The sequence below is a fragment of the Anser anser genome, assembly GCF_964211835.1.
Source record: "Anser anser genome assembly, chromosome: 23".
NCBI classification, from domain to species: Eukaryota; Metazoa; Chordata; class Aves; order Anseriformes; family Anatidae; genus Anser; species Anser anser.
The window spans coordinates 1,611,705-1,624,253 of NC_139744.1; the positions used below are offsets into that span (position 1 = coordinate 1,611,705).

At 64.9% G+C, this 12,549-nt stretch overlaps 1 protein-coding gene across 6 annotated transcripts; it reads left to right on the forward strand.

Moving 5' to 3' along the window:
• The first annotated feature begins 237 nt into the window (after window positions 1-237).
• On the forward strand, window positions 238-11,777 carry CASC3 (CASC3 exon junction complex subunit). 6 transcript variants are annotated; one of them, XM_083809137.1, is made up of 14 exons: window positions 238-539; window positions 1,836-1,863; window positions 2,186-2,223; window positions 3,742-3,900; window positions 3,988-4,139; window positions 4,500-4,676; window positions 4,896-5,590; window positions 7,236-7,300; window positions 7,549-7,663; window positions 8,267-8,365; window positions 9,124-9,338; window positions 10,249-10,371; window positions 10,542-10,612; window positions 11,320-11,777. In XM_083809137.1, exons 1-13 carry the CDS (start codon window positions 276-278, stop codon window positions 10,575-10,577), a joined length of 2,166 nt encoding a protein of 721 aa, XP_083665263.1. In that variant the 5' UTR covers window positions 238-275; the 3' UTR covers window positions 10,578-10,612; window positions 11,320-11,777. The 6 variants fall into 6 exon arrangements, with proteins under 6 accessions (XP_083665263.1, XP_083665264.1, XP_083665265.1 ...); XM_083809138.1 differs by having other exon boundaries at window positions 11,323-11,777; XM_083809139.1 differs by having other exon boundaries at window positions 10,555-10,612.
• The last annotated feature ends 772 nt before the right edge of the window (window positions 11,778-12,549 follow it).

Consider the following 12,549-nt stretch of genomic DNA (forward strand, 5'->3'; position numbering starts at 1 on the left):
ATTTCCGTAACAATGACGTCACGTCCGCCGTAACGACGCGACTTCCGCCGCGGTGACGTAGCGAGGGGTGACGTCACGCACCCCTACCCGGCCCTCGCCTGCCCCCTGCCGGGGGGGGGGGGGGGGGCGGAGATCGAGGGGGATGGGAGGGAGGGAGGGGCCAGCACGCAGGGCCGGCGCTGCGCGGTGACGTCACGGCGCCGCGGGGGCCGCCGGGAGTTGTAGTCCGTCCCGTGGTGCCCCGCGGCGCCGCCCGCCCCTGCGGCTGCCCCAAGATGGCGGACCGGCGGCGGCAGCGCGCCTCGCAGGACAGCGAGGACGACTCGGACTCGGCCGCCTCCGACAGCGCCGACTCGGCCGCCAGCGCCGCCCGCTCCCGGTCCCGCTCCGGGTCCGGCTCCCGGTCCGGTTCAGCCTCGCCTCGGCCTCCCCACCGCCAGCCCCGGGGCGCCGCCGGGGCCCTCGGCGCCGGGCCGCGGGGCCGCGGGGCCGAGAGCGCCGCCGGTGGGGCGGCCAAGAGCGAGCCGCAGTCCGAGTGTGTGAGTGGGGGCGGGGGGCACCGGGGGGGGCTGAGGGTACCGGGTTGGGGGGGGCTGACCATGGGTGAGGCCCCCCCGGGAGCACGGGGGGGGGACGAGGGGACGGGGGGGGCTGGGAGGGGGTTCGGGGGGGGCTTGCGGAGGGTCTGTGGGTACTGGGGGGGCCTGGAGGGACCGGACGGTTCGGGAGGGGGGGTCCTGGTCATGGGAAAGGGGCGCCCAGGGGCACCGGAGGGGGTTGGGGGGGATTGGTTAAGGGCTGGGGCTACTGGGAGGGCTGGGGGCACCCGGAGAGGGTCGGGGGGAGGCTTGGCCTGGGCTGGGGGTGCTTGGGTACACCGGGGGGGGCTGGGGAGGGGGCCTGGTCCTGGGCTGGGGTGGCCCCGGGGGGGTCGGGGGCAGGGGGGGGGAGCCGGGCTGTGGCCCCCGCTGAGGGCGGGGGGTTCCCCCTGCACCCCGGGACCCCTCAGGGTCGGGCTCGCTGCCCCCTCGGGCCCCTTCCCTTGTGGCCGGGCGTTGGGGGCGTTAAGTGGGGGCGTTGGGGGCGTTGGAAGCCTGCTGTGGCCCCCCCCAGTGCTGCAGGGTGGCTCTTCTCCCCCCGCAGCTGGGCGCTGCTCGTCCCGGCACGGTTTTATAGCGCCGCTTGTTTTGAGTTCCTCCCGGCTCCCAGCGCGGCTCTGCCCCTTGTTTGGGCGTTCGGCGTTATCTCCTTCGCCGCCGGCTGGTTTTGTTTTGGATTTCGGCTTCCTCACAGCTCCCTCACAGCTTCTGCTCTTCCTCTTGAAACTTTCCCCGACCCGCGCGGGTCCGTTCCCGGTTGTTTCTGGGGCGCAGGGTTATATTTCTGCCACGTCTCTCTGGGCTCGGTCCTGCCCCGCATCTGCTCGTTATTCCTGGGCTCCTGCTTCGAGCAATCCTCGTGTCCTGCCCCGAGCGAGCTGCCCGGCTCCGCGGTGTCGGGAGGGGAAACCTTTCTTGTCCCTGTCGCTCTCTTCCCTCGGGAGGCCGCCGGCAGCTGACACAGTTTACGCTCCTTTATTTAACCGCGGTCCCTCTGCGGAGCCTGCTCTAGAAGGATCCTAAGGAAGGGTGCTGGGAGCCCTAAACCTGTTTTTTTTTTTGTTTTTTTTTTGTGCTTGGTCGTTGAAGCTGAACTTCCAAGGGCGGCTGCGACAGGACCGGGGCCAGGCCGTGCCGTCGCAGTGTCTGGGGTCGCTGCGTGCTGCGGGAATCAGCGGCCGGCCTCCCCCTCCCCCCCGCCCACTAAAACAACCTTTCTGTCCCTTCTCTCTCCAGGAAAGCGAGGATGGCATCGAAGGAGATGGTGAGTAATGGTTCCCTCCGGCACCGCGGGGTGCCGTCTGCGTGCGCAAAGGTAAAAACAGGAGAAAACGCCTTTTCTGGTAGCCCTGCGGTCCTGCATCTCGCCTCGTAATAGCGTGCAAACGCTGGGGCGCAGGGACGCCGCTCCCCAGGCTCGCCCTCGCTTCCTCCCGCGTGGGCCAGCCGTGGAGCGAATTCCTCAGGGCTGCTCAGCGCCGGCCTCCGACTTCCCCTGCCGGGGCTGCTCGGTGCGCGGCAGCCCGGAGCGAAGCCGTGCCCGCGTTCCTGCCCTGACGCCCGGCTCCTTTCTCTCCCCCCTGCAGCCGTGCTCTCGGATTACGAAAGCGCAGAGGACTCGGAGGTAAGCGGAGTCCCCGTCCCGCTGCTGCTCGCGGGTTCCGCCGGGCGGCCGCGGCTCGTGTCGGTTTAGCACAAAGCCCAGTGCCGAGGCTTGGAGCGAGCCGCGCTGTGGAAAATGGATTTTTTTGGTCCGATCCCCCCCCCTTTCTGGACAGTTCTGTCCTGTGGAGCCGTTGCTTCGTCCGGCCCCGCGCGGCAAAATAACGCCTGGCTCCTCAGACACCGCGACAGCAGGATTAGCCGTGGCTGAGGAGGGCGTGGAAGGGGGCGTAGGAGGGTGGTTGCGTTGTAATTAGCTGAAATTAAACTCTAACTGCTGGCTTGGACGCTTCCCAGGCGGCATCCCTGTTTTCTCTGTGAGGCACCTGGGGTAATTCGTGCGCCCCACGAGTGCTCACGGTCGCTCTGTGCTCAGTTCGTGCTGAGAAAGCTGCCCTCACGCCCGCTGCGACCCAGTGCCTGAGCCGGGCAGGCAGCCCCGGCTCAAAAATCCCTGGATTTTTAGATCAGAGCTGCTCGGAGAAGCCCTGGCTTCTGATAATCGCAACAGAGGTGTTCGAGTGAAAACCCTTCTCTTGAGATGGATTTTTTAGGGGTCTTTGGGGGGGGACACCGGGTTTAAAAACCCACCGCAGGGCAGGTGAAAGGGGAGCTCTCGGGGCTGGGCGGTGGCGAATCGACCTCTGCCCCGAGCACTGCGGGGGCAGCACGCAGAGGAGAGGGGGCAGCTCCTTGTGCCCCCCTTCCAGCAGCCCCCCGAGCCTGGAAGCGGCGGCGAGGGCTCGCCGCAGGCTCGGTGCTCGCGGGCGGAGGCCTCGCAGCGCTGGGGGCGTGAGCAGCGGCCGCGTTGCATCACCGGCGTGCCAGGATGACTCCGTTCCTGCGCCTAAAAATAATGCCGCCACCACGGCTGGGCTTCCCCAGCGTAAACAAAGGGAGCAGTTGATGTGCAAATACGCCGTGTGTGTGTGTGTCGAAAGAAAAAAAAAAAAATAGAGCAGGCTTTTTGTTAATCGCGCCCGAGCTATTTTTAGCCTCCATCCCAGCCCCAGCGAGGCTCCTGGAGGGTGAAACGAGGTCAGGCTCCTGCCAGCACGGCGCTCGCCGTGAGTCAGCCCGGGGACTCCGGGGAATTTGGAAGCGCGGCGGGGCCTGGAGCGGGGCCCGGGGCGTGGGAGCCGAGGGACGGTCGCAGGAGCCGCCGTCGCCCTCGCCAGCCGGGCTCGCGGGAGCCCTTTCGTTTCGGACAGACCAGGCCCTGGCGGTGTGGGGGAGCTGGCTGCGCTCTGGGAAGCTTGGCTCCTGGGTCCGGTGGCGCTGGGGAGAGACCTCGGGTTTAATTTTGCTTTTTTTCGTGAAATCGTAGGGATAGGGAGGGCTTCGGGCGAGCCCTCCGCTGCGAAAGTCAGAGCTCTGAAAACTAGAACAGGGATCTAGCTCCAGATTTGGGGTTTCTTCGGGAAATGCGTGAGGGACCTGCTGCTCAAGGTGCGCGTCCAAGTAACCGGGGCTCTTTCAGGCGGAGGAAGAGGATTACAGCGAGGAGGAAAGCGCGAAGGTGGAATTGAAGCAGGATAGCAACGATTCCTGCGAGTCCGCAGCGAAAGCAGAGAAAGGGGATGAGAAACCCGACGCCAAAGGTGCTGTAACCGGTGAGAGGCAAAGCGGGGACGGGCAGGTAGGTGTCAGACACGCTCCCTCCGCTCCGCGGGGGGCTTCTCGTAGAGGGACTGCTGCAGTGTTAAGAGCTGCCTGGTTTTGACAGGAGAGCACCGAGCCCGTTGAGAATAAAGTTGGGAAAAAAGCCCCCAAGCACCTGGACGATGACGAGGACCGCAAGAACCCGGCTTACATCCCACGCAAAGGGCTCTTCTTCGAGCACGACCTGCGAGGGCAGACGCAGGAGGAGGAGGTCAGGTACGTGAGGATCCCCCGGGCGTCCGCCTCCCCCTGGCAGGGCGAGCGTCGCTCTCGAGCCAGCACTTGGGATCTCCCCGTGCTCTGGCCCAGTTGCCTGCTGGCCGTGTCCTGCCGGGGCTTCTCGGGTCTTTGCTGTGACAAAGGAGGGAACTGGGCACAGAAAAAACCCCAAGGAAAGCGAGCAGTGACCCTGCTGCTGTGTGGGAACAGCGGGTAGATCAGCGGCTGGGTGGGAGGGAGAAGAGACGCCGTCTCCTGCTCCAGAAGCGCTCGGTGTCCGTGTGCGGTGCTGGCTGAGGCCGCCACGGCTCCGTGGCTCTGCCCCGACCTCTCTCCCCTCCCCGTGGCACCGGTCAGGCCCAAGGGCCGGCAGCGGAAGCTGTGGAAGGACGAGGGCCGCTGGGAGCACGACAAGTTCCGCGAGGACGAGCAGGCCCCCAAGACCAGGCAGGAGCTGATCGCGCTCTACGGCTACGACATCAGGTCGGCTCACAACCCCGACGACATCAAGCCGAGGAGGATGCGCAAACCCCGGTGAGCGGCGAGGGCAAACCCGAGCCCGGCTCGTCCCCGAGGGAGACCTCGGCCCTCTCGTCGGGCCACTGGTGCTCGGGAGGAGAAAGTCTTTGGCCCCAGGTTGCGACCTTGGTCCTGGGCGTTCTGGGCGCTGCGCCCTGGAGAGGGCTTCCCTGGCGCTGCAGCCCCCCCCTGAGGTTTGGTTGCAGCGCCCTTTGTGCTGTTTTTTGTCCCCAGGTTCGGGAGCCCTCCTCAGCGAGACCCCAACTGGTCCGGCGAGAGGCCGAGCAAGCCCCCGAGGCACCAAGGCGCAGAGAGCGCTTCGGCTCCGCCGCGAACCTTCACCAGCAGGAGCTCTGCGGGAACGGGGAGGATGCCCCCACCCAGGAACTACCCGAGGATGGGGGGCTACAAAGAGACCCGTCCGGGCTACCGAGCCTCGGAAGCCAGCGTGCCGCACCTCTCTCGAAACGGCGAGCAGGCGAAGCAGGAGGCCGGCTACCGAGCGAAGCGCGCCGAGCAGACCCCGCCGAGGGCCAAGTCCCCCGAGCTGGAAGCGGCGCACGTCCACGGCAGCCCTGGGAAGGAGGAGGTTGCTCTGGAAAACCAGGCCCCGAGCGCCGACGCCGCGCAGCCGCCGCCAGACAGACCCGTCGAGAAGAAGTCTTACTCCCGGGCGAGGAGGACCAGAGCCAAAGCCGGGGACGCGGGGAAGGCGGCGGATGAAGCGCCCGCTTCGGAAGGGCTGGCTCCCGTGCCCCCGAAACCTGCGCAAGCCGAGGCGTCCCCCCCGCCAGCCAAGAGCAGCAGCTGGGAGTCGCCGGTGGAACCCGGCTTGGATGGACTGGAGCAAGAGATGACGCAAATGAACCTCGCGGAGCAGAGCTGGGCTCCGGGGCAGTCGCAGTTCATCCAGCCCCGGGAGCTGAGGGGTAAGTGGGTGCCGCCTCTCGCTACAGGGGGTTCCTGCTGCAGCCCCCGCCACGCGCGGCTCTGCGGCCCCATCGGAGCCAAACTGCGTCAGTCCAGCCTCGGCTGAGGTGGGTGGTGGAGATTCATAGCGCAGAGAAAACGCAGCGGAATGGTTAGAAGGGGACAAAACGGAGCAAAAAAAAAAGGGATGAGCTAACCATTCCGGCGTAGGTGAACTGAGTGCGGGCGTCAGACCGGATCCTTTCCCCCTCTCCGCCCCTCTTCGTGTTGAGGACGGGGAAGGTTCGGTAAAGGTGGAGGCCTCCTGGGGACGGGCAGCAGGAACTTTGCGCGGGGTGAGGCACCGGGGCGACGTGCAGCAGCCGGAGTTGAGCAGATAAGGAGCGCTGGGCCCCGCTCACGGGAGCTCGATTATTCCTTGCCCTCGCCCATAACGCCCTTTCTGCTCGGGGCGGGGGGGGAAACTTCCCTGTGTTTATCAGCCCGATTACTCACTAGACTCCGAGCTTAGCGCCTCGCATCGTGGCTTGGGTGCAGACGAATTCGTGCAGGCAGGCCGGGGTCGGGAAGCAGGGCAGAGCTACGCCTGCGTGAGCCAAGGACTGGCTTCTAGCTGAGCATCCACGCGAGAGGTCGTCGGGGGTATAATTATCCCTGAGCAGAATTAAAGTCTTTTCTGGGGAGAGTCAGAGTCCTCCCCGAGAAGAATAAAACCGGAGCAAGGAGAAGGAAGGCTCGCTGCTTTCGTAAGCCTCTCTCTCAAGGGTTAGGTTTGTGAAACCAGAAGTCTCCTCACGCTGCCGTGCCGGGTAAAAACCTCGGTGTGAACAGAGCCTCGCTCTTGATCGCAGGCGAGAGCGGGCAGGGTTTGAATATGCCAGCAGAACGAGAGTTCAAAAACGCTGTGACTCACAGCTGAGATTATACGGCGGTTGGGGCTTTTCGATGCTTAAAAATAAAGCGTCTGAACAACTTCACCGTGGGGCAGCCCGGGGGGCAGGCGGAGGCCAGAGGAGCCCCAGCCCTGGGGACGTCTGCTCCTGGCTGGCAGAAGGAGGTGTTTGTCACCCCGCTGCCCCCTCGCTTCTCCCCAGCAGAGGGGGTGGGAGTTGGTTAGGGGAGGCGTGTGGCTCGGCGAGCCAGCCGGCGGGTCGTTCTGTTTGTTCCGCTCCCCTGGAGTTGCCCACAACCAGCCTGACGCCGCGGCGTTGCACCTGCACCGTAAACCTGCTGTTGGAATTGAGAGAGCGCGTGATAAACGCGACCGTGCCCCGTGGAGGGTTTTAAAGCGCTTCCCTGTCCCGTAGGGGTTCATGCTTCTGCTCGGAAGAGCTCCTCGTCCGGCAGGAGCAGAGCTCAGATCAGAACCCAGATTTTTTTAGGAAGGTTTAAGGCATCGAGCGGCGTGGATGACTGTGCAGTGACACAGCAGCTTCTGATTTCTGCTGAAATACTGAAAATTGCCAAGGGACGAGGTTGTTGTAGGGTTTTCCGTCGTGCAGGCGGAGCTGCGTCCGTGCCGTGCGGCGATGTCCGGGCCGGTGCTCGCGGGTGCCCGCTGGCAGTGCCTGGGGCCGGCGAGGCGGCTGTTGGCGAAACGCAACCCGTAACGACCCATAATAACCAGCTTGCTTTCTTCCGCAGGCATTCCTAACCATATGCACGTGGGAACGGGGCCACCGCCGCAGTTTAACAGGATGGAGGAAATGGTGAGGCTGTCGTGCGGGGCGTGACTCCTGCCTGGGGAAGTGGGGAAACCGAGAGCGCTTACTGGGATCCGGGCTGCAATAATCAGAGCCCGTCCGGGGCTCCTCGGCCTTTCCCTTTTACCCGTGCTTGGTTTTTGCTGCGTGACCGGGAGGGGAGGGCAGGGGCTGGGGAAACGGGGTCGGCGCTGCCCTGTTGGGGGGGTTCCTGCCCCGCACGCTGACCCCGCTGCCGCCTTTGGCTCTTGCAGGCGGTGCAGGGGGGCCGCGTGAAGCGCTACTCGTCGCAGCGGCAGAGACCGCCGGTGCCGGAGCCTGCCCCCCCCATGCACATCAGCATCATGGAAGGGCACTACTACGACCCACGTGAGTGTTCCCCTCCCGCTCTGCGCGCTCGGAAAAGCGGCAGCTGGGGCGGGGAGTCCCTGCTCCCTCAGGGCTGCCCGGTGGGGCAGAGCAGGAGCTTGGTCTTCCCTCCGCAAACAGCGTCGCTGCTTCGCCTCCTGCAGTAACCAAAAGGCTGCTCCGAGCCTCCCCGTGCCGTGCTCAAACCCAGTGAAACTGTCAGCGCCTTCCCGCCCCGTTCAAGGGCTCTCTAGGACACCGCTTTGCCTCGTGAGGGCTAGGAGCTAAAATTAATTTGAAATCAGAGCAGCGCTTCCGCTGGGTAGCGGCAGGGAGAATGACGGAGCACGAGCGAGGATGGGTTTGGAATTTACTCCGCCGTTTGGAGGAGAAATTCCCCGAGCATTTTGCCGCTTTGTAGAGGGAACGGGGAGCTCTTGGATTGGGAGCACGTAGCATCTGCGAGCCTGGTGGGCTGCGTGTGCTGTTCCTGGGGGGGAGCGGAGCTCGCAGCTCTGCATTCGAGCGTTGGAACTGTAGATGGCTTTGGATGCGCAGCGCGATCTGCTGCAGTGGAATAAAATCTGGTGGAGCTTTTTCTTAATGCACCGCTCTGTCTTGCAGTACAATTCCAGGGACCAATCTACACCCACAGCGAGAACCCGGCCCCGCTGCCGCCCCAGGGGATGATTGTGCAGCCAGAAATGCATCTCCCTCATCCAGGTGAGGATCCCGCTCCCCGGCAGGGCGCGGGGCAGCTGGTGTTTCTGCTGTTTCTCCCACCGACCTTGCCGTTGCGCCTGTGCTGGGGCGCAGATGAATCCGCTCTGCACGGCCTCAGGCACTGGGGGAATCCGATTTCCCTCTTGTATGACGTGGAGGAGACCTGCTTCCCTCGTGCAGCGAGGCTGAATCGGTGCACGTCTCTGGGGAAGAAGAAGAAATGTTTCAGGCCCTTGCAGGCAGTGCAGGACCGAGAGCTCCCGCACGTTTTGGCAGCCTCCCCGGGATGGCTGCAGGCTGTGCGCGCAGCCTCCTGGCCGAGTCGCCGCCTCGTCAGCGGGGCGTGCGGCTGTGCCAGCTGCCGGGCCAGGCTGGCTCCCCGCTCCCTGCTGCTTGTGGATTAGGAGAGAAAAGCGGAACCGGGAGCTGTCGAAGTGGGGTGTTCCCTATCTTGCCTGCAAAACCGTTTCCTGAAGTGGATGTGCTGCGTGGGGCCGCATCCGGTTCCCGTGAGCCGGGAGCGGGGAGGCGGCTGGGCTCGGTGCTGGGGGCAGCTTCCCTTTTCCCTCCCCAGCGCAGGAGCTGAGGTGTGGAGGCTGCAGGAAGAGCCTCTGAGCAAAGCGCTTCCCCTCCCTGCCGCAGCACGGCCGGCACAGCCCTGCTGCCCTCCGCCGGCCTCCTGGCAGCCTCGGCGCGACGTGCTGGCTTCATTCAGGTCACCACGTTCTGCTTAATTTTTGTCCCCCCCCCACCCCCAGGTTTACACCCCCACCAGACGCCGGCCCCGATGGCAAACCCCGGCCTTTACCCTCCGCCGGTCTCCATGCCTCCGGGCCAGCCCCCGCCGCAGCAGCTGCTTGCGCCGACTTACTTCTCCCCGCCTGGAGTCATGAATTTTGGGAACCCCGGCTACCCCTACCCCCCGGGAGCGCTGCCCCCGCCGCCCCCTCCTCACCTCTATTCCAACACGCAGGTAAGCTGGCTGCGCCGCGTCCTCCCCGGGCAGGAGCAGCGCCCCGGGGCGGGATGCTGCGCTGCGTGGGGACGTTCTGAGCCCGCCCGGGAGAGATTTGGGGTCTAAATTATGAAACTTGGGTGATCTCAGAATCGAGATCTTCCCCTTCAGAAAGGGGAGCCAGCCCACGGGCAGCCCGTGAACCGTTGCTTGCCCTCCTGGTCCGTGCTAAAGCCAAGGACACCTTGAGAATTGCTTTGCACCTCCTCCCTTTCTGTTTGAGGCAGGAGCTGGAAGCTGCCAGGCGCTGAGCAGGACAGCCCCGGGTGCGAGCACCCCCGCCGCAGGGCCACCTGCTCCCCGCCGGCTTCCTACCTCTGCCTCCGCACGAGGAGGAGGGCGAGGGGAGGAGGGCGAGGGCGCTGCGCCTCTGCGGGCACCCCGGTGACGAGGCGGGGTGGGCGCGGGGAAGCGGCACACGGCTGACACGCAGTGGCGAGCGGGAGACGTGCACGCTGCTCCAGCCCAGCACCCTTCCTGACCTCCCCTGGCCCGCGCAGGGAACGAGCCCGCTTTTGGGGCGCATCCCAGGCCCCCCAGGTGGCTGGAGGAGATCTCGGTGGTGGTGGTGGGGGGGAATTATTCCCTGCCTGCTCCGCACGCAAACACCAGCGGCTGCTGCGGAGCACGAACACCAAAGCACAAAGCTCTGCGGGGCGAGAGAAACCCAGCTGCCCCGAGCTCAGCCCGCAGGCTGCTGCAGCCCCGTACCTGCCCGTGCTCAGCACCGCGTCCCCCCAGCCCTCCCGCGCGCCGCGGCGGCGTTGGTGCCCTCGAGGGACGCGCGGTGGCCTCGCAGAGGGTGAGGCACGTCGGTGCCCGCCGCCCCGAGCTCGCTGACCCTCCTCCTGCTCTCTGGGGAACGCAGGCGCAGTCCCAGGTGTACGGCGGGGTCACGTACTACAACACTGTCCAGCAGCAAGTGCAGCCCAAACCTTCGCCGCCGCGAAGGACGTCCCAGCCGGTCACCATCAAGCCGCCGCCTCCTGAGGTACCGTCCCCTCCGCCTGTCCCCTCGGCCTGAGTCCTCGCGCGCGTGGGGCTGTCCCCTCGGGGTGTGTGCGGTGCTGCAGGCTCCCTCTCCCATCCAACAAAAAAAAAATACGTTGTTTCCAAGGAAAATCGTAAACTGTCTAATTTCTGACGTGTCCCAAACCTCAGCTTCTCGTTGCAGGTGGTAAGCAGGGCTCCAGTTAATTTCTAAATACTTTAAATCTAAACCCACCTAAAAAGTAAGTCCGAAGTTGACTCTCGTTTTCTTTTTTTTTGGTTCAGGGTAGGAAATAAAAACACTTAATAGGGAGAAAAGTCCAGTCGTAAGCTAGGAGGCGGCGACTTCTCTGGGAGGCTGAGTGCCTGGTGCCTAGCTCAGCCAGCAGACGTGCGGGCTTTGCAGAGCTGAGAGCCGTTTCCCTGCGCCGGGCTCGGGTTTCCTCCCGGCAGTGCTGCGAACCGTGCGTGTGCGCGAGCGCCACGTGTGCGTTCTGGTTTCCTCTTTCACGCCTCGCCTGGCACTCGGGAGTGAGCCTGACTCACGGCGAGGCCAGGCCAGGCCCGGGCGGGCACGCGCTGGGTGCTGGTGGCTGCTCCGTCCCTTGGCGGTGCCGCAGAGCCGGCTCCTGCCGCCGCGCCGCCTCTGAGCAGGGCGGAGCCGCTTCGCCCCCTTTTTTTTTTTTGTTTTCCCACCCGGGGAAATGCGCAGCTCTCGTAAATCCGCCCTGAGATCATCCCGTCAAGGTGCCCTTTGAAAGGCCTGGAGGTGGAAGGAGGGTTCCACCCCGAGCACGAAGGCCGAAGGGAGCTGGTTTCCCCGGCGCCGCGGGGTGGGAGGGCGGCGGTCGCTTTCTGGCGCCCGGGTGCGGAGGGTGCTCGCTGGCAGCACCCCCCCCGTGGAGCTGGGGGGCAGCCTCACCCCCCTGCCGCCCGTCTGCTTCCCCAGCAGGACAGCAAAAGTGAAAAATCAAAGGAGAGGAGCAACACGTAGGGACGTGGCCGTGGAAATCCCAGCGCCGGACCTGGCACCTCGGCGAGGAGGAAGCTCCGTCCCGGAGAAGGCTCCTTCCCCGTGCGTAGGTGAGGCGGCGGGATGAAATCAGCTGCACCGTCTTCTGCTCAGGGCCAGGCACCTTCCCTCCCCGGTTTTACTGGTGCCCTCCTGAAATCCATCTCTCACCGCTGCTCGTCGGCCCTCCTTCCCCCTGGGGCACCGAGGTCACCGCAGTACCAGCCGCCGGGGTCGCTCCGTGGCCACCAGCCTCGCGACTTCTCTCTTTTAGTAAACGTCTGCCCTTTTCCCTTTCTCTAAGATGTTAAACTCAACTGCTTGATTGTGGTCTCCGTTTTTATTTAAGAAATGAACCAGCTCCTTCAGTAAAGCTGCTTTGTTTCTTTTGGGTATCTGAATCTGTTTGTCTGGCTAGCCGGAACCCGAAGTCCCCTGCGCCCCCCGTGCAGACGGCTGATAAGTAAATTCTTGGTTTAAATTCTCTCTTTTAAATTAGCAAGTTTATTTCTGCCGTTGTTTGAGAAGACGGAGGGCAGCTGAGTGTCAGGAACGTGCTGGCCACTTAATTTAGAAGCCCCTCCTGTTTCTTTTTCCGACCCAGCCCTCTTGGTAACTGTGTCAGCAGCAGCTCCGGTCCGTGCGTGCGCGAGCTCTCGGCTCCCGTAAGGTGGGAACCCGCGAGCACGGGCAGCCCCTTCCCCGCTGCCACAAGCACGACTTGCGGAGCACGGGGGAGCTTCCACCCGCCCCCGGAGCTCTGCGAAGTCGCAGAGGGAGGTTTCTGGGCGCCGAGGCACCTCAACAACCGCCGGAGCAGCCCTGCCAGCAGCCAAACCAGCTCGACAGGGCAGGCGGAGGAGCGCTTTGCTCCCAGCGCTTGGGTGTTGCTGCTGTGGAAGCGGCAGGCGGTGTTGCAACCCGCCCCAACGCACCCAGCGTGGGCTTGGCACCCAGGAGGAAGCGCCTCGGCCCTGCTCCTGCCACCACGGGGGCTGCTGCTGCCCCCCCCCCCGGGATCCCATCAGCATCCTTCCCCGGCTTAGATCTGCCGGGGCGACTGGCGCCGCCGCGGTCCTGCGGGCACCTCGACAAGCGGAGGGGCTTGGCCTTGGCGTCGCATCCGCACGTTGCGTTAGGGCTGCCGCTGCCTGCTGCTCGCCCCCA

Bases quoted from the DNA above. Each gene is read 5' to 3' on its own strand.
- CASC3 (XM_083809135.1), top strand. From the start codon at position 276: ATGGCGGACCGGCGGCGGCAGCGCGCCTCGCAGGACAGCGAGGACGAC. The intron at 5,591-7,235 runs GTAAGTGGGTGC...TTTCTTCCGCAG, and splicing joins CCAGCCCCGGGAGCTGAGGG to GCATTCCTAACCATATGCAC. The intron at 8,366-9,123 runs GTGAGGATCCCG...CCCCACCCCCAG, and splicing joins AATGCATCTCCCTCATCCAG to GTTTACACCCCCACCAGACG.